This window comes from Uranotaenia lowii, chromosome 3 (genome assembly GCF_029784155.1).
Source record: "Uranotaenia lowii strain MFRU-FL chromosome 3, ASM2978415v1, whole genome shotgun sequence".
Classification (NCBI taxonomy): Eukaryota; Metazoa; Arthropoda; class Insecta; order Diptera; family Culicidae; genus Uranotaenia; species Uranotaenia lowii.
Window position 1 is genome coordinate 277947006 of NC_073693.1, and position 20849 is coordinate 277967854.

At 39.2% G+C, this 20849-nt stretch overlaps 1 protein-coding gene across 3 annotated transcripts in view; it reads right to left on the minus strand.

Moving 5' to 3' along the window:
* Nucleotides 1-20507, minus strand: part of LOC129753677 (ankyrin-3-like) — a 110391-nt gene extending 89884 nt beyond the window's left edge. The window contains exons 1-2 of one of the 3 annotated variants that reach the window (XM_055749523.1): nucleotides 20303-20507; nucleotides 13286-13593 (exon numbers count right to left, since the gene is read on the minus strand). In XM_055749523.1, coding sequence (XP_055605498.1) covers nucleotides 13286-13330 — 45 coding nt within the window. In that variant the 5' untranslated portion in view covers nucleotides 13331-13593; nucleotides 20303-20507. Of the gene's footprint in view, nucleotides 1-13285; nucleotides 13716-20302 lie in introns of all 3 variants that reach the window. The other 2 variants (XM_055749522.1, XM_055749520.1) reach the window with 2 other exon arrangements.
* Nucleotides 20508-20849: the final 342 nt, after the last annotated feature.

Below are 20849 nucleotides of genomic sequence, written 5' to 3' on the forward strand. Positions count from 1 at the left end.
AATTTTAACTGAAGATGGTTCCACAAGTCAGCAACTCTCGGGCACGACGACAACATGTGTTCCAAGTCTTCAGAGGTGTTCGTACAGGTGTCACAATAAGGAGTATCGGCTCGTCCAGTTCGGAACATAAGATCAGCATGAGGAATTTTTCGGTTTACTAGCAGATAGTACATCGATTTTTCAGAAGATGTAAGGGTTTTGCTTCTGATGTTCCTCCACACTTTCGCCCACTCTATTCCAGGATTCTCTTCCATTACTTTGGGAGTTTGAAGCTTGTCTTTGTAAACATTGTGTATCAATGAAGCAGATGGTGACTCCATGATTTGTCGTGGCAGGTACGGAACATCTTTGGCAATTACTTTTAAGCACGGGTAGAATACCGGAATACCCTTTGGATTGGGAGGATTTTCCATTTGTGCTCGGAAGCAGTTGGCGAATGGCGTCGAATCCCAGCAGCGCATAGTTCGATTGATTAATAGGGCTTTACTTTTATGTTTTGGTAAATGTAAATTTAAACCACCTTTGTCAATGGGAAGACATAGTTGTTCTATGGCTACTCTTGTAGGATATCTGTCCCAAATAAAACGGCCAATTTGAGATGTAATCCTGGCTACAGCTGAGTTTGGGATATTCAATACAGATGCAATGAACCATAAACGAGAGGTCACGAAGGTATTTAATACTATGATCTTCTGATGGATGCTTAGTAAACGAGGTTTAAATAGCCACATCAAGTGAGATGTTTTCCGTATAGCATTGTCCCAGTTAAAGTCTACCATTCGCTTATGAGAATTGAAGAACGTAATTCCAAGAATCTTCACGCTATCTCCAAATGTCATCCAATCTGCATGGGTCGCATGGTTAGAATCAGCTCCAATTTCAATAAAAATTGTTTTCCGGGAGTTAAGAGTGGCACCAGAACATCGCTCGAAGCTTTCAAAAGCTTCTTTGATGAGGGGAAGTTTTCTTTCATCAAGCAAAATGATAGAAATATCATCAGCGTAAGCCACCACCAGTTCCAAAGGATCATTACAAATCGAAAGGAGTTTTTCAAGGAGAGGGTGAAGGAAAAGGACGAACAGATGCATACTCAAAGGATCACCTTGACGTACAGACCTTTGGATGGGGAAACTTGAACTGAGATTTCCGTTAATGAGAATTTTTGAGCCAGCCGAAGTCATTAATTTATCAAGCAGGGATACCAAACCAGAGTTAAAACGCATGCTTCTTAAGACATTCAATAGAAAACGTTTATCTACTCGATCAAAGGCATGATCCAAATCAAATGATATTAACCTTCCTGAGCGGCTCCGGCATTTTAGTTCTGCGATACGATCTTTAATTGCGAATAGGGCTTCGAAAATATTTCTGTCAGAGTTTGAGCACTTCTGACTTTGATTCAAGATGTTATTTTCCTCCATGATTTTTTCCAAACGAAGTTTCAAAATCCGTGCTAATAGTTTGTAGTCGAAATTCAGTAGCGAAATTGGACGGTAGGACTTAATAGTATCATCATTGGTTTTTTTCTTACATAAAACAATAACTCCTTCAGTGAACTTCTCCGTAATGTTACCATGCAAGGCTTCGTTTATGATGAGGTTCAGTTGGCGATGGATGATGTCGAATGCTTTTTGGTAGAATTCCTTGGGGATTCCATCACTACCAGGTGACTTCCCAGAACAACTCAATTTAATCGCAAAATAAATTTCTTGTGTGGAGATGTCATCCATTACCCTGTTGTTTGCTTCGGAGTTTTCTGAAATAACGTTATTCAAAGGAAAATTTTCGTTTGACTGACAAGGCTGAACAGAATAAAGATCCGTAAAATAATCAACAACATGACGTTGAATGTCAGTGTTTGTAACCAGCGTTTGACTGCCAACTTTGATTTTGTGTATCGAACTATTTTTCTTGCGTTGAAAACGCTCTCCAAGCTGAAAAGTTGATATTTTTTCCCCTCCAATAAATTTTTCGTTGAGTCTGTGGTAAACCTTGGAGAAATTACTTTGAAGCTGAAGCATTTTCGCTTTTATTCGATTGACTTCCGTTCGCATATCTGGATTCCTAAACAAACCGTCATAAGCTTCTTTTAGCCTTGCATAAAGAAATTCATTTTGCGCATGAAAAACTCGAAACTTTTCGTTAGTTTTCCAACGAAAAAAATTCCTAATTTTCGGTTTCGCGTAATCAATCCACCAAGATATCCATGAGTTGTAACAACGACGTTCTCTAAGCCAGCGATTCCATTTTTGCTCAAACTCTTCCATATTTTCATCTGTTAATACGTGACTTCTCATTGACCAATATCCGCGACCGCAAGCCGTATTCAAAACTGGAAGGCAACACCTTATTTGATAAGCCTTATGATCAGAAAAACAGGAAACAAAAAACGCCGCAGTGCGAAGATGAGGGACAAGGGACTGAGAAATGTATATTCGATCGAGGCGAGACGCAGAATTTGGACGGACAAAGCTGAACTCAACCTGATTTCTGTGTATTTTCTCCCACGTGTCACATAGGATTAGACTAGACGCTAAGTTTTTCATAGACAGACTAAGGTTATTTATACCAGTCGCATCTTTGACAGAGATCACGCTGTTGAAATCTCCACCAATTATCAAATGTTCTGCGGCGTTTTGTAAGTAAAAAGGGAGTGAATGTTTAAACAGATTTTCTCTAGCAGACACATTTTGGGAACCAGAAGGGGCATAAACGTTACAAACAGTTACACAATCACCAATTTTTACGGTAATAATTCTACTATCAAGACTTCGTTGAACGTTACAAAAAGGGATATGGGACTTTAGTGCAATTGCAGTACCTCTTTTCGTACAATCAACATTTGTAAGGACAGTAAAGCCAGGAATGCATAATGTTGGACTTTCAACTTCTTGTAGTAGAACAACATCGAGATCATGAAGACGAATAAAAGAACACAAAGAATTAATTTTATTTTCACTTGCAATACAACATATATTGATGGTTGAGATATTAAAGCTTTTCGGTAATTGAGTCATTTTTATTTTGATTGTTAGTTTGAGATTTAATCCCACCAGTGGCACCGGAATTATGATCTATTTTTGCTTTCTTTACACGATCTCTACCACGTCTAGTAATTTTTGGGCTCAAACCACCAACACCAGATCCATCACTATCGGAAATCTCAGCATAATAAGGGAGAGGAATTTTGGGTAATTTATAAAGATCACTTACGTCATTAGAACTGGTAGTGTTGTTAAGAGCCCTCGAATTGGATTCGTCATCAGTCACCATCGTTTCTTCATCTTGTGTTCGTTCTCCAACCTTATCTTTGGTGGAAGCGTTGTTGGCCGTTTTTTTCTCCTGTGGGAGCGACTCAGCCGGTGTAACTGGAGTTGGTACACTGTCTAGCAAGGTTTCACTTGATTCTTTTGTTGTTGGAATGGACACAGTTTGCGAAGTTTGACCGGTCACCAAATTGGTGAAATTTGCAACCACACTCGAATAGCTTGCTGCATTGTTGCTATTCTTAGCAGCCTCTAATCGTTTGTTTAGGTCGGTTTTTTGTGCGAGGAGTTTTCTATTCTCTACACAAGTACTGCCTGGATGAGAGAGGTTGGTGCAGTGACGACACGTAGTTGGTTGATTTTTGTATGTCACCAAGCTCACCTCGTTTGCAATGGTCACAAATGATTTGATGTGACGGCGCAAAATCATTTTGACCACCCTCGCCCCGGTTGGTTTGCCTTTATACGCAAAGTTTTCACCCCATACGAGGTCTCGAATGGAGAGAACATCTCCGAAAGGTTTGAGATATGTCATGATTTCTTCGTTTGACACATTCTCGGATAGGTCATGAATTTTAATGTCCACTCCACCGTCATCCATCATGAGCCTCACTAACACACTAGCTCCATCCACTAAGAGCACATGTTTTTCATGATGGCGCTCGACAGCGTCCTGTGCCACTTTAAGGTTAACACACTTCACTTGAACGCAATTCTGGGCATGGTTCATCTGCAAGCGCAGCACTTGGTCAAAGGTTAAACCAATTTTTCTATGCACAAAGGAATGCACTTCTTCAAAAGTGGGCCGTTTCGGGAAGTTCGACAAGTCCACCCTGAAGGTGTTGGCCCGAGGCCGAACCGCGGTCATCGCAGAGGCGATGAAAAAAAAAATTACTAAAAACTCTTCGCAGCGAATAGAAAAGACGTCCGGTCGTCGCAGAAGCTTGAACCTAACTCGAGATTTTTGATTTCTTGAATCGATTTTATGGATTCTTTTTTTCGCTGAGTCTAGTTATTTAGATCCAAATTTTAGTTACCGATTCAATGTCCAAGAGTGCCATTTGCCAATTTTCAAATATACTGAGGATCTCAATTAAAGCGTTTATAAGCATCAAAATTTCTACCAAAGATAGAAGGTTAATTTATCTTTGAAACTTTGTGTTTTTTTTTACTTTTTATTACATACAGTTCAAAAAAATTGTTGAAACTCACCGGTTCGGTTTCGGATCCTTTTGAGCCAAAAGTTTGGCCGATCGGAACTGATCCGACTGCAGAAGATTTCTGGAACACCGTGCAGAACCAAAACACGGTTTGTTTCGGTTCTCCACTCTCTTTGTGCTCAATTCGTTATCAAAGAACAATGGATCAATGATTGCTGAAGACAGGTGATGATGATAAACGCGATACATCATCACACGGTTAAGTGAGACAACGCAAATTGGGTTCGTAGTAACACAACAGTGCTGCCAGATATTCTGGGTAAGAATGGAAAGTGACAATTAGCTATCCTACCTACCTAAAGGTTCGGCGCCGATTGACCGACGCATAGGGCTGAGATAAAAGATCTCCACTGTTGGCGATCTGGAGCCAGCGTCTTCACTTACTGCCAGCCAAGGTTCTCGTCAACTGTGCGGATTTTAGCGGCTAGACTTCGCCGCCACGAACTTTTGGGCCTGCCTCTTCTTCGATGCCCATCTGGATTCCAGTCAAGCGCCTCTCTGCAAATCTCGTTTTCATCTCTTCGCAGCGTGTGCCCAATCCATCTCCACTTACGTTCCCTAATCTCGATTTCTAGCGCCTTTTGATGACACCGGCGATGTAGTTCCTCATTCGAGATCCAGTTGCCAGGCCACCAAGCGCGGATGATATTCCACAGGCAGCGGTTTACAAATACTTGCAGTTTTCGCATCGTTACCGCATATGTGCACCAAGTTTCGCACCCGAAAAGCAATACGGATTTGACGTTTGAGTTGAAGATTCGGATCTTAGTTCGTAGAGAGATCTAGCGTGAGCGCCAGATGTTTCGGAGACTCGCAAACGCAAATCGGGCTTTTCTGATCCGGGTTTCGATGTCCTTCTTGGTACCACCATCAGGCGTAATCTGACTACCAAGATACTGGAAGCACTCCACTGTCTCAACCTGTTGTCCAGCTACCACGAAATTGGAACGATTTTCTGTGTTGACTTCCATCGATTTGGTCTTTCCGACATTGATTTTGAGGTCTGCTGCCTTGGAGCTTTCGGTGAGGTCTTCGAGTTTGCTCTGCATGTCTTGTTGTGTTTGGGCGAGCAAAACAATATCGTCTGCCAGGTCAAGGTCGTTCAGTTGCTCAATTGCTGAAGGATTCCACGGCAATCCTCGGTTTGGTCTACAGTCAATCGATCCAGTCAAGATCTCATCCATTACGATGAGGAAAAGCAGCGGTGACAAAATACATCCCTGTCTCATTCCAGCAGTTACCGGGATTGGTTCGGAAAATGCCTCGTACTGTGCTTCGATGAGATGGACTAGGTTCTCTGGGACCCCTCGTCGTCTAAGAGCAGCCCAGATGTTTTCGTGGTTCAGTCGGTCAAATGCTTTTTCGAAATCAACGAACACCAGCAGAAGAGAGTCCTGGAACTCGTTGATTTGTTCCAGTATGATTCGTAGCGTTGTGATGTGGTCCACACATGATCGTCCGGATCGGAATCCAGCTTGTTGCCGTCGGAGTGTAGCGTCGATTTTCTCCTGGATCCTGTTCAGGATCACTTTGCAGAGTACTTTGAGGGTTGTACAGATCAAAGTTATGCCACGCCAGTTACCGCACTCGGTCAGGTCTCCTTTCTTCGAGACCTTTACGAGGATACCTTGCATCCAGTCGGCCGGGAATGTTGCAGTATCCCAAATGTCAGCGAAAAGACGGTGCAACATTTGTGCTGACAAGGCAGGGTCGACTTTGAGCATTTCAGCAGGAATGCAATCGATTCCAGGCGCTTTGTTGGATTTCATGTCCTTGATTGCCGCTTCTATTTCAGCCAGCAAGGGCGCTTCCGAGTTTACGCCATTAATGCGACTTACTGTGGCGCCTCGAGCTGCGGGTTCTGTTGGCCATTGTTATTTGTAACTCGGAAGAGTGTTCAAAATGCTCAGTCCAACGCTTGAGTTGATCTCTTCGATCTGTCAGCAGCTGACCTGCTCGGTCTTTCAGCGGCATTCTTGCATTAGTCCTTGCACCACTAAAGCGGCGAGATATATCATATAATAATCGGATATCTCCAATGGCGGCGGCTCTTTCTCCCTTTCGGCTAGGGAGTTTGTCCAGGATCTCTTGTCTCGTCTACAAGCTCGTTTAACTGCCTTTTCCAGCTCCGCATATCGTAAGCGGGCGGCTGCTTTGGCTGACCCGATACATGCCTGCTCAATTCCGACTTTCGCCTTTCTCCGATCATCGATCATCCTTCAGGTTTCATCCGACATCCATTCACTTCGTCTTCCACAAACTTTACCGAGAGTACCATGGCTCGTCGTGATAAAGGCATTCCGGATTCCACACCACTGTTCTTCGACTGTTCCGTCTGTCGGCAGCTCCGAGGCTCGGGATTCTAGCTGTTCAACGTATGCCCTTTTCACCTATGGATTCTCCAACCGGCGGACGTCGTATCGACACCCGACTTTCTCCTCGCGCCGTTGGACACGCGCAACTCTCAGTCGTATCTCGCCAAGGACGAGGTGATGGTCAGATGCAATGTCTGCGCTTCGTTTGTTGCGGACATCAAGAAGGCTTCTTCTCCATTTTCGGCTGATGCAGATGTGGTCAATTTGATTTATTGTTTATTGTTTATCGATGGGGGTCGATGGGGGAAGAGCGATCCTCCGATCACCATGTTGTTGTTGCCACAAAATTCTACAAACAGCTCTCCGTTTTCGCTCATCTGTCCTAGGCCATGGCGCCCCATGATGCACTCAAAGTCCTGATTATCGGAGCCAATCTTTGCGTTGAAGTCGCCTAAGTGGATTTGAATGTCACCCTTCGGAATTCTCTCAACCACGCTGTTCAATTGACTGTAAAACTGCTCTTTCTCCTGCAAATCGGCAACGTCAGTTGGCGCATAACACTGGACCATTGTAAGGTTTCTAACCCGTGTTCTGAATCTGGCTACGATTATTCTTTCGTTGATCGGTTCCCATGTTATAAGGGCCGCATGGGCCTGCGGGCTTAATAGGAAACCAACTCCTCGTTCCCGAGTAGCGTGTTCTCCTCATATGCCAGAGTAAAGCAGTACTTGCCCGGGCTGTGTCTTGTGTTCTCCAGTGTTAGGCCAACGGACTTCGCTCAGTCCCAATATCTCTAGCTTGAGGCGGCTAGCTTCTCTAGCAAGTTGAGCCAGCTTTCCTGGCTGGGCAAGGGTCAAAACATTCCAAGTTCCAATTCTAGTCCGTGTTTTCATGCTAAAAGTCGTTGCCAAAGTTCCAATTCGGTTATTTTTTCTCTCAGTTTCCGTAACAGTCCAAGATATCAGGAGCAGTAGGTTTTTAGCCTAAAGTCCCTATCCCGCGATGCGGCTGCCATCTTGGCCTTGGCGGGAGCCGCATTTCATAAATTCAGCCGCTCGTTGCGAGACAGACGCTGTTTGAGCCGCCCCTGACCTGGAGAACAGACGCTCGGTTGTTGTTGCACGCCGCCCCTGACCTGGGGAACAGACGCAATTAGCTATCGCTAATCAATATAGGTGTATTCTAATGACTTCACAAATCTAATGACTTCACAAATCTTAATAAAGATAACTCTATTCTACCACTGAAACCTCCGTTTTCAACAAAAATGGATAAGATAAATCTATTAGAGATGGATCCTCAAGATTCAATTGTTTAGGTGGATCGATCCCAAGACCGTTCATCTGAATCGATCTTTTCCTGAAGATCGAACAATCCTAGACTCGAGATTGAAGTTCTTAAATTTAATTTTTCATCTCATTCATATTCTTAGCATATTTGTGAAAATATAGATTGCTCGTTCCTACTTTGTTTTCATTATTTTATAAGCTTTTTCTCGTGCTTCAATAAATATTTTTATATTTTATAATAAAAACTAGTTTAAATTAAATGTAGGTATGTAGATATTTTGATATACACTGATTAAAGTCATTACAACAACTAAAGAAATAATTTAAGTTACGGCAAAATAAACTGAAGAAATTAAATATAAATGGTAAAATACTTAACCTTCCTTTGCGGTTAGGGTAAGGTTGCCAGATTACCCGATTTTATCCGGGTTTGACCGGATATTTAATACAAATTTTGAAAAAGTCCGGTCCGGCCCGGTTGCCCAGATATCATTGGCAAAAGCCCGGATTTATAGCCCGGATAAACTGTACCATTTTGAAATCGTCCAAATGTCTGCAATTAGATGCTTTTTTTTTATTTAATTTTGGATATGTATTTTTTGATTGATATGAATTCAGATAGATTGAAAGCTTGTATTTAAACAATTTAAGAGCTTCTTTTCACAGACCACAACTGGTAATTTTAAAAGTTCTTAGAAAGTTTTAAACAATGATTTTATAATTTTAATTTCTTTTTTAATTTCTTATTTTGAGGAGTTGGCGGTTCTGTAAATATGTGATTAAAAAATCATGAAAAATAATAATAAATTAATTATTCATTGATTTATTTTTTATGCTTCTACAAAGTAAATAGCTTTTCAGCCTAGCTTTATGAATATTTACCGATTATTCATTAGAAAAATACAATGGTTTTCAAAATGAAAGTTATAGATTTTTCATTTGTTACTCAATTTCTATTTATGGCGTATGTGACTGGAAACTAAATTTTTTTATTACTTTAATTGAATATTTTAATCAGCTCAAACTAAGCTGATATAGTGAAATTACAATATTCGAACCGGGACGGACACGATCTTTATTCCAAAACGCAATTCTTCTGCCATTTTGTCTTTTGACTCAAATTTCAGACTCCACCAAAATTATAATAAATCTTTTTCTTCATAAATTGATAGTGAACATGTGATACGCATTTTTAATGTTCTGCACCAGTCTAATATGTACAGTACCGTTCATAATTGTATAGAAATTGAAAGCACGCGCACTGCCACTTCGACTTTGAACTTCCATAACTTTTGACTCTGATGATATTTTTTTATCAAATTTTCTGAGTTAGATAGATCAACTATCACACTGTTATACCACAAAATTTGAGCTTTCTGGAGTTTGTGTGGCCTGAGATAAAGTAATTCTACGAAAATCGGACTTTTTGGACTTTTCTCATTCAAACTGCAATATCTATGAAACTACGCAACATTTTTTATTGAAAATTTTCAGAGTGATTGATGAAATATAAAGCTAGCATGTCTGAAGTTTTCGAAAAGTTCTGTCGATGAGATCAAAAGTTACGCGAGGTGCAATATTTCAGGCATGAACCTAGAAATGCGATTTCTATAGAATTTTGGACGAATGTTTCCATAGGAAAATCATATTCTCTGTTTAACAACCAGTAAATCTATTTCAACCGAAAAATCACAACAATTTCGCGAGACTCTGATTTCGAAACACAAATGGATCATTTATTCCATTTTTCGTTTTCTTCATTGCTTTTGCCAGACATTTTTTGTCTGATTGGTGGAGGAAACGATATTGTTCTCATGAATCGTCCAAAATTCTATAGAAATCGCATTTCAAGGTTCATGCCTGAAATATTATTATTATTATTATTATTATTAAGTTTTATTCATCGAACATTTTGTTTTAATGAATTATCTACACTAAGGATCTATACAAAACAATTAGATAACACGAAACAATGAAGACTGGCGTACTCGGTTGATGAATCGGCTAGATGGCTCCCCCAATTGATGTAGATGCTCAGCAATCTGGAACGTACGCATCATTGCACTCACTGGTTCATTATGTCCGTAAGATGTTCGGTGGGTTCGATTCGATAGCAAAGAGTGATGACGTAAAGTCCTCGAAGGAGCATTAAAGTTGATCATTCCTAGCAGGTTTGGCGACTGAATTTCTCCATTCAGTATTTTTGCGATGAATGATGCCTGTTGAGTTTTTCGGCGGCGTTCCAATGTTTCTAATCCCAGAAGCTGGCACCGGTCGGAATATGCGGGAAGGTTTTCAGGATTACGCCAGGGTAGATGTCGTAGAGCGAATCTAACAAAACGCTTTTGTACACGCTCGATCCGCAAAATCCAACATAACTGATAGGGAGCCCAAACAATTGCAGCATGTTCTGTAACTGACCGGACAAGTGCGCAGTAGAGTGACTTCAAGCACAATGGGTCTCTGAACTCTCGTGCTACTTTGGAGATGAAGCCAAGCTGACGATTCGCCTTTCTTATAACTGAAGTTCGTTGACTATCGAACGTAAGCTGAGCATCGAGGATAACTCCAAGGTCGTCAACTTCAAATACCCTGTCAAGGCGCTGGTTATCGATGTTATAATCATATAAAATTGGCGTTTTCTTTCTATGGAATGTTATAACGGAGCACTTGGAGACGCTGACTGATAGCTTATTAAGTCTACACCATTCACCAAAGTGATCTAGTAAAGATTGAAGGTGTGCACAATCGACAGTGGATTCAACTGGAACGAATAGTTTCAGATCATCAGCATATCCTATTTTGGTTCCAATTTCCAAGCTAAGGATCAAGTCGTTGAAAAACAGAACAAACAGTAAAGGTCCCAAATTGCTCCCTTGCGGCACGCCAGATCGGTTAGTAAATGGAAATGATATGCTATCACCAAATTTAATCCTAATACACCGCTCAGTGAGGAATGATTTCAACCAATAGATCATGTTGTCATGAATACCGAGCTTAGCTAGCTTAGCGAGTAAGATTCCATGATCAATCGTATCGAATGCCGCTTTGATATCGGTGTATATAGCATCGACCTGTTTTTTTCTTTCCATTTGGTTCAGACAAAACGAAGTGTACTCTAAAAGATTAGTACTCACCGATCTGCCAGGCATAAACCCATGCTGTTCAGCGGCAATATAATGTGAGGAAGCGCGTAAGAGGGCTTGACTTACAACAATTTCGAAAAGCTTGGATCCTGCCGATAAACTCGTAATGCCTCGATATTGCTTCACATTTCGTCGTTCGCCATTTTTGAAGACAGGAAACATGAAGGAATTTTTCCAATAATCCGGGAATTTACGTTGTTGAAATGATCGGTTATAGATGTGGGCTAGCGGCAACGAGAGAGCTTCGATGCATCGACTGTAAATAACAGCCGGAATTCCATCAGGTCCAGGAGCAAAAGAGCTTTTCAGTTTCCTTGCGGCATTTTCGATGAGCCTTTGATCTATCTCGAAAGTGTTGAAATCTATAGAATCCGCCATATATATTGCACCTCGCGTAACTATTGATCTCATCGATAGAATCTTTCGTAAACTTCAGACATGCTAGTTTCATATCTCAACCATCACTGTGCAAAATTTGAATAAAAAATGTTGCGTAGTTTTAGAGATATTGCAGTTTGAATGAGAAAAGTCCAAAAAGCCCGATTTTCGTAGAATTACTGTTTCTCAGGCCACACAAACTCCAGAAAGCTCAAATTTTGTTTTATAATAGTGTGATAGTTGATCTATCTTACGCAAAAAAATTGATCAAAAAATATCATCAGAGTAGAAAGTTATGGTAGTTCAAAGTCGAAGTGACAGTGCGCTTACTTCCAATTTCTATACAATTATGAACGGTACTGTATGTATAATTTGAAGATTTTGTTTTGATGATGTATTGCGTTTCAAATGAAAAGTTCCATTTTCGTGAGCTCGCAAGCAATTTTTCAACTAGATAATAATTCATCTAGATAAATAATTCCTAATCAAATAAAAAATGTTTGTAAATTAATGCATGTACCTAACATAATCCGCAATGTGTTAATTACCTTTTTTGTCGTAACTCGTATCATAAAATGAAATGTATGAAATATGGCGTATATTAAGAATACAAAATTTGTAGAACAATCGGTGAATGTGCATAAAAGTTAGAGCCAAAATAGTGGCTTTTGAGATTCAGCTAGAATAAATTTATATGCAAACATGATTGTTGTTGAGTTAAAATTGATCATGGAAAAGGTTTTGTTGAAACCTAAAATAATCTTTGGGAAATAACATTTTATTTTAAATTTTGGTCAACTTTTTTTTCAAGTTCTTCTAAACACTTTACAACTGCTACAATATTTATATGAAAAATCTATAACATTGCCTTGGTCATTCTCAAATTAAGAAATTTATCTTTTAAACGGATACCTAAGAAACCTCAGAAATTTGTAGAAAATTGTTTCGGTTCAGAGATAGTTGTTGACAAAATCGATTGTGGTTCTTTTTTTTACCTTATCACGACACGGATGATTGTGCTTTAAAATACCATTTGTATTAAAAGATGGAACGACTGACCGGAAAATTGTGTAAAAAATTCTTCTCATAGTTTTTCTTAAAATTAAGCTACAAAATTACAAGCATTTGCCCCATAGAGCCCTCAGGAGCCCATAAATTAGGTTTCCAAAAAAATCGGTTTTAGAGTTCGCCATATCAACAATGGCACAATTTCCATATAGAATAGAACACCAATTTCCGCTGTGACGTACATACAACAAACGTCATGTGATGGCGAGAGTACGATACGTATTTTGAGAACGGATACGTTTATTTTTATGCCATTATGCTGACACGATGAAAATATTGTGAAAATAAACCAACCATCACACATTGAACTTTTCCGCCAACCATATGAAGGGACTCTGTTAATCAACCTGTTTAGCACACTTGAGGATGATCAATTTTTCTGTTGAAAATTACACATTTGAACAAGTGACTCACTAAAAGTAGAACTCCAACCCAACCAAAATTTATACATTTTTGTAGAAAATATACTTCTTTCAGTTCCTTTCTAAGTTCACATTTTGCACTCTGTTCGATTGAATTTTTGATGAAATACTTTACGACCAGATTAGCATTCTCAGGCTATGCTCTCTACAAAAAAAAACAGAAGTGACAAAAATAACTTACGCCAAGGCTCTGCAGCGATGGAAATCTTTTCTTCAAGGTTAGCATTTTCTGTTTTGCCTAAATGGGTAGCTTTCTTTTTTCGGCGGGATTTGTTGTTGTTTCCGTTATTTTTGCAGTTGCTGTTGTTGTAGGTTCCGATTCAGCTGTTTATAGCTTTCGTTTCGTTCCGCTTGCCTTGCACGGCGGAAGCTCACTTTTCCGGTTCCGCTTTTATTCACTGACAGAGGAAAAATTTTCCCTTTCCCGGTTGTCACTTTTCACTTTTTTCATTCACCTTTTATTTTCTCCTTTTCAGCCCTAGGCAGACACTGCAAAATATATTGTTCACTTTGAAAACACTTTTAGCTTTTTTACTTCTCTTTTTCTTTTACTTTCAACCTGGAATTGCCGTCTGCGTCGATTCAACGGGGTTTCGGGCACATTTTTGTACCTGAATGAGTAACAAGTCGAGATAAAAAAAAAACGAAACAACCAACGCTCCTTTGAGATTGTAATTCAATTTCTATTCACAGATGATTTGAGTGGAAATGCGAATTCGTCTAAGGCAGCACACATTTGTCGCCCCCAGACAACTTTCGGAAGATCTCGAGAGAAATTTATACACACACTAACTAATACACACACTTCTGGGATATTTTGATTTTCCCTCGATCTCAACCTCAAAAAGAGATGATCCGGTTGTGTTTCTCAAACCAATTCACTCCAAATAAATTTTCTTCAGAATTTTGCAAACCGTCCCAACAATTTTTTTTTTTAATCGGACACTTTATACCCTCAAGTAAACAGTTCCGGCTGCGAGACTAACTTTCAAACAATTTTAACCCAAATTGTTTCCCAACAATCAACCCTTAAAGCGCGGTGGTTTTTCCTCGGTTTTGAACCCACTTAATGAACAAATTATTTCCCGTTGGTGGTTGTGAGATTTTCTACCAGCACCCATATTTAGTGGTTGTTGCGGAAACATGCCGACGGGGACGACGACGATCAACTTTTCGTTTAATGTGTTTCCACCATCGAACTGTTTCCCGCCCGTTTTTATCCTCTTTCGATTGCCATCCCATTTCACCCATCGAAAGTTTAAAATGGGCTAATGGGAAAAACTGTTTTATCTCGAGAACGAATAAGTCGATCGGATTCGATGGTTCTCTTTCTTAAGGTTGAATCGGCTCATTTTCGCTCACCACCCATTCCTCCTCAAAAACGAATAAAAAGCAACAAGATTGATTTGCGAACTTTTTCCATTAGCGTGTAACCTCCAAATCGGCATGGTTTCTGTTTTGCGAGGCAGCACAGTCTCAATATTTGTAAATTTGACTCCAACTGTTTCGATTCGAGTTTCTCGAGGTAAACATTCATTTGGGAAGCGAATCAATCTCTGGACGTCATCCGGCCACCACCGCCGCACACAGGAGTACTTAGAAGAAAAAGTTGGCCAAAAGTATTTTTTAGTATTGAAATCAATAAAAAAGATTATTTTGACTTATCAAACGTTTTTAAGATCATTAAAAAAAAAATACCGTTTTCGTAATTTTTCGTAAATTTCTATTAGAAATTTTCTAACATTTATATGACGTGATAGATAATCCAGGTTAGAAAAGTTGTAAAATTAAAAAAAATCTAGATTTTTTTTATTTGTTTTTGAAAGTTAAATAACATTTGAAATTATTCAAAAAAAAAACATAAATTTTACTGCGCTTTAATTTAAAATTAACGAGGTTCTAGGTGACTTTTTTGTGGGAAAAATCTATCAATATTTTCAAACTTCAAACTTAAAAATATCAAAAATGCGCGAGTTTGCGCGAGTTTTTTCTTTTGCACATGATTATTGAAGTTATCAATTTTCAAATGATATCAAATATTTCGCCGGGACTTGCTGGGAACATAAACAAAAACACTAATTTGTAAAAAAAATCAACGTTTAAAACAAAAAATTAATTGAAGAATTTTCAAAGCACTGCGTACTGTCTTTATAGTCATCGAATTTTGTCTATTATACTTAAAATTATTAAACATCTCTCCATTGAAGTTTTCCATTTCAAATTTTCATATTTAGTCACTTAAGAAAATTTTATTCATTGATATGACGTAGTCGTGCTAATTCAACAATTTAAAGAAAAATTCTATCTCATAAAAATACTAAAGTTTCGACAGCTGCAACAGCTTGTAAACAAATCACATGTCAAAAAACTGACCTGTACATGGTGCTAAATTTATCCAACAATCAAATAAACATTGACATAAAAGTAACCAATGAAATTTGAATTTTGAGTTTTGGCCAGGTTTTTGGGTAAAATACTCCTGTGTGCGCCGGATGAATTTGAGAAGCATAAACTATTCGGCACCACCACGGATTGATGGAAACGGATGCAAACAATTTCGTGGATCACTTTGGAATGTCGATGTTTAACGAAGTTAAACAAACATTTTAAAACGTGATTAATTGAATAACATCTGATTGGTCAGACAAAAGTTTTAGGTGCTCAGTTATTTTTTAAGAAATACGCGACATGATTGAATACAGAACTGTGGCACAGGAATTAGGAGTCCGACTTTAGAATTGAGCAATCAGTAATCAAGAATCAGAAACCAGGAATCGGAAATCAGAAATTAGACATCAGACGTCAAACATCAGACATCAGACATCAGATTTTTGACGTCAGACGTCAGACATCTGATATCAGACATCAGACATCAGACATCATACATCAGACATCAGACATCAGATTTCTGACGTCAGGCATTAGACATCAGACATCAGGCATCAGACTTCAGAAGTTTTCAAGTAAACAGTTCTGGCTGCGAGACAAACTTTTAAACAGAATCAGAAATCAGAAATCAGACACAAGACATCAGACATCAGATATCAGACATCAGACATCAGATATCAGATATCTGACATGAGACATCAGACATCATACATCAGACATCGGACATAAGATATCAGACATAAGACATTAGACATCAGACATCAGACATAAGAATTCAGACGTCAGACGACAGACGTCAGACATCAGACATCAAACATCAGTCATCAGTCATCAGACATCATAGGTCAGACGTCAGACGCCAGAAGTCAGAAGCCAGAAATCAGACATCAGTCATCAGTCATCAGACGTCAGACATTAGACGTCAGACGTCAGACTTCAGACATCAAATATCTGACATCAGATATCAAACATCAGACATTAGACATTAGACATTAGACATCATACATCAGACAACAGACATCAGACATCAGACATCAGACATCAGACATCAGACATCAGACATCAAACATCGGACATCAGACATCAGACATCAGACATTAGACATCAGACATCAGAAGTCAGACATCAGAGGCCAGGCATCAGACATCAGACATCAGAAGTCAGACGTTTATAAACCTTTCCATCAACCTTTTTTTATAAGGACACTTTATACCCTCATGTAAACAGTTCCGGCAACACTTTCAAAACAGAACCAAACTTTCAAACAGAACCAGGAATCATCATCAGACATCATCCATCATACATCAGGATCAGGATCAGACCTCAGACATCAGACATCAGACATCAGGCATCAGACATCAGTCATATGACATTAAACATTACTCATTAGACATTTAACATTACTCATTAGACATCAGACATCAGACATCATACATCAGACATCAGGCATCAGACATCAGACATCAGACGCCAGACATCAGACATCAGTCATCAGACATCGGACATCTGTCATATGACATTAAACATTTCTCATTAGACATCAGACATCAGACATCAGACATCAGACATCAGATATCATACATCATCCATCAGACATCATACATCAGTCATCAAAATAAGACCTCAGACATCAGACATCAGACATCGAACGTCAGACATCAGACATCAGACATCAGTCATATGACATTAAACATTACTCATTAGACATCAGACATCAGACATCATACATCAGACATCATACAAAAGACATTAGACATCAGACATCAGACATCAGATAACAGACATTAAACATCAAACATTAGACATTTGACATCAGACATCAAACATCAGACATCAGAAATCATACACAGACATCAGACATCAGACATCAGACAACAGACAACAGACATCAGGCATCAGACATCAGACATCAAAGATCAGACATCAGACATCAGACATCAGACATCAGACATCAGACATCAGGCATCAGACATCAGAAATCAGACATCAGACATCAGACATCAGACATCAGACATCAGACATCAGACATCAGATATCAGACATCAGACATCAGACATCTGACATCTGACATCAGACATCAGGCATCAGACATCAGACATCACACATTAGACATTAGACATCAGACATCAGATAACAGACATTAAACATCAAACATTAGACATTTGACATCAGACATCAGACATCAGAAATCAGACATCAGACATCAGACATCAAAGATCAGACATCAGACATCAGACATCAGACATCAGACATCAGGCATCAGACATCAGAAATCAGACATCAGACATCAGACATCAGACATCAGACATCAGACATCAGATATCAGACATCAGACATCAGACATCTGACATCAGACATCAGGCATCAGACATCAGACATCACACATTAGACATTAGACATCAGACATCAGATAACAGACATTAAACATCAAACATTAGACATTCGACATCAGACATCGAACATCGGAAATCATACACAGACATCAGACATCAGACATCAGACAACAGACATTACATATCAGACATCTGACATCAGACATCTGACATCAGACATCTGACATCAGACATCTGACATCAGACATCTGACATCAGACATCTGACATCAGACATCTGACATCAGACATCTGACATCAGACATCTGACATCAGACGTCAGACATCAAACATCAAATATTAGACATCAGACATCAAACATAAGACATCAGAATTCATATACAGACATCAGACATCAAACATCAGACATCAGACATCATACATCAGACATCATATATCAGTCATCAGAATAAGACCTCAGACATCAGACATCAGACATCAGACATCAGACATCAGACTTCAGCCATCAGACATCAGACATCAGACATCAGTCTATGACATTAAACATTACTCATTAGACATTAAACATTACTCATTAAACATCAGACATCAGACATCAGACATCAGACATCATACATCAGACATCAGACATCAGACGGCAGACATCATACATCATTCATCGGACATCAGACATCGTACATCAGACATCAGACATCAGTCATATGACATTCAACATTACTCATTAGACATCAGACATCAGACATCAGACATCAGACATTAGACATTAGACATCAGGCATCAGAAATCAGACATCAGACATCAGACATCAGACATCAGACTTGAGACATCAGACATCAGACATCGGACATCAGACATCAGGCATCAGGCATCAGGCATCAGGCATCAGGCATCAGGCATCAGACATCAGACATCAGACATCAGGCATCAAAGATCAGACATCAGAATTCAAAGATCAGACATCAGACATCAAAGATCAGACAACAGACATCAGGCATCATACATCAGATATCAGAAATCATACATAGACATCAGACAGCAGACAACAGACATTAGATATCAGACATCAGACATCAGACATCAGATATCAGACATCAGACATCAGACATCAGACATCAGACATCAGACATCAGACATCAGACATCAGACATCAGACATCAGACATCAGACATCAGACATCAGACTTCAGACATCAGACATCAGACATCAGTCATATGACATTAAACATTACTCATTAGAAATTAAACATTACTCATTAGACATCAGACATCAGGCATCATACATCAGACATCAGACATCAGACATAAGACATCAGAAATCAGACGCCAGACATCAGTCATCAGACATCAGACATCAGACATCAGACATCATACATCAGACATCAGACTTCAGTCATATGACATTAAACATTACTCATTAGACATCAGACATCAGACATCAGACATCAGACATCAGACATCAAGCATCAGACATTAGAAATCAGAAATCAGACATCAGACATCAGACATCAGACATCAGATCTCAGACATCAGACATCAGACATCATACATCAGACATCAGGCATCAGAAATCAGAAATCACACATCAGACATCAGGCATCAGAAATCAGAAATCACACATCAGACATCAGACATCAGATGTTAGAAAATCTCCAAATTCAAGGAATCGAAGAAAAAAGAGATGATTGGAAATGAAAACAAAATCATTAATCATTGTAAAAATTTAGCAAATGTCATAACGTTGTTCAAAATTCAATCCATAAAATTTTAGAGAATCGAATATAAATAATTAAAAGAAAATTAAGTAAGTTCAATATTTCGAAGAAGTTAAAAATATTTAGAAAATTGAAAAAATCAAGTGTATCGAATAGATTTTAAAACAATTTAAAATCTTGAAAATTTTCAGAAATCGTAAATGTCCAAAAAGTTATTTATGTAGTATAATATAAACATATTTTGGAGGTTGAATAAAATACAAATATTTAGGAGGCTGAAAAAAATCAAACGTTAGTGGAGTTAAAAAATAGATATCACAATAAAAAAACTGAAAAGCGAATTGACCTATTCAAATCAATTGGAAATCGAACGAGATTATATTAATCGTTTAACCCCGTCCCGTGGCAATTGACGCAATCAGCATCTACTTCGCTCGATTCAACCATTAACCTCGAGAGATACGAATCCGATCACTTTTTCCTTTTCAATTCGAACCAAAAGAACGACGGCCGCTGCTGGTTGGAAGAAGTCGGAAGGGAACATTCCGAAATTCCGCACATTTCGCAACCGATTCAAGTTCAAGAATCTAATCGCGCTTCGGTGTCAAAGTTGATCGTCGAACAATTTCCACCCGAAAAGGGCAATAGGCGAAGGTTGGCTTTCAGTTTTTGGTCGTAAACCAATTTCTCGCTTTTTTCGGGTTGATTCGGTTCAATCGCACACGAAAATCACTTTTTTATGGTTGGCTTTCAACAAGTGTTCTTACCGACGGACGAACGCCGTGAATTGCCGTGTCACGAAATGTACCGCGTTACAGGTTGGACTAACTCGACCGATTTTCACCGGGACCGGATTTTCGGCTGTCGTTCCACGCTCTCCCTCTACATCTACACATCTTTTCTCGATTGGTATTTTGAATTTTGACGCTGCGCGACGGCGATGCTATTCTTAGAACATTACAGCACGAACTTTCACGTCTAGACGGATTTCGATGGGACTGACTGTTGTGAAAACACAACCAAGTCCTCCCATGCTGTGCTAGGGTACTAGGTTCAGTTTCGCAGAGCTACCGGACAACAAACCTTGGCTTGAGTAACTCCTATCGAACGATTTGCCGATATTGAATGTTATGAATCAAGAGATGGGGAGGTGGCAAAAATTCTTACGCTCGAGTAGATATGCAAGTTAGGTACCTCCAGATTACCCCATCTGTGCCGGAACGATCGAATGTCTGACATTCCAGAGCAGATCTCAGATCACGACGCAAATCTACTGACATCCACCGGTGAAAATTGGTTTCAATCTTCTATGTA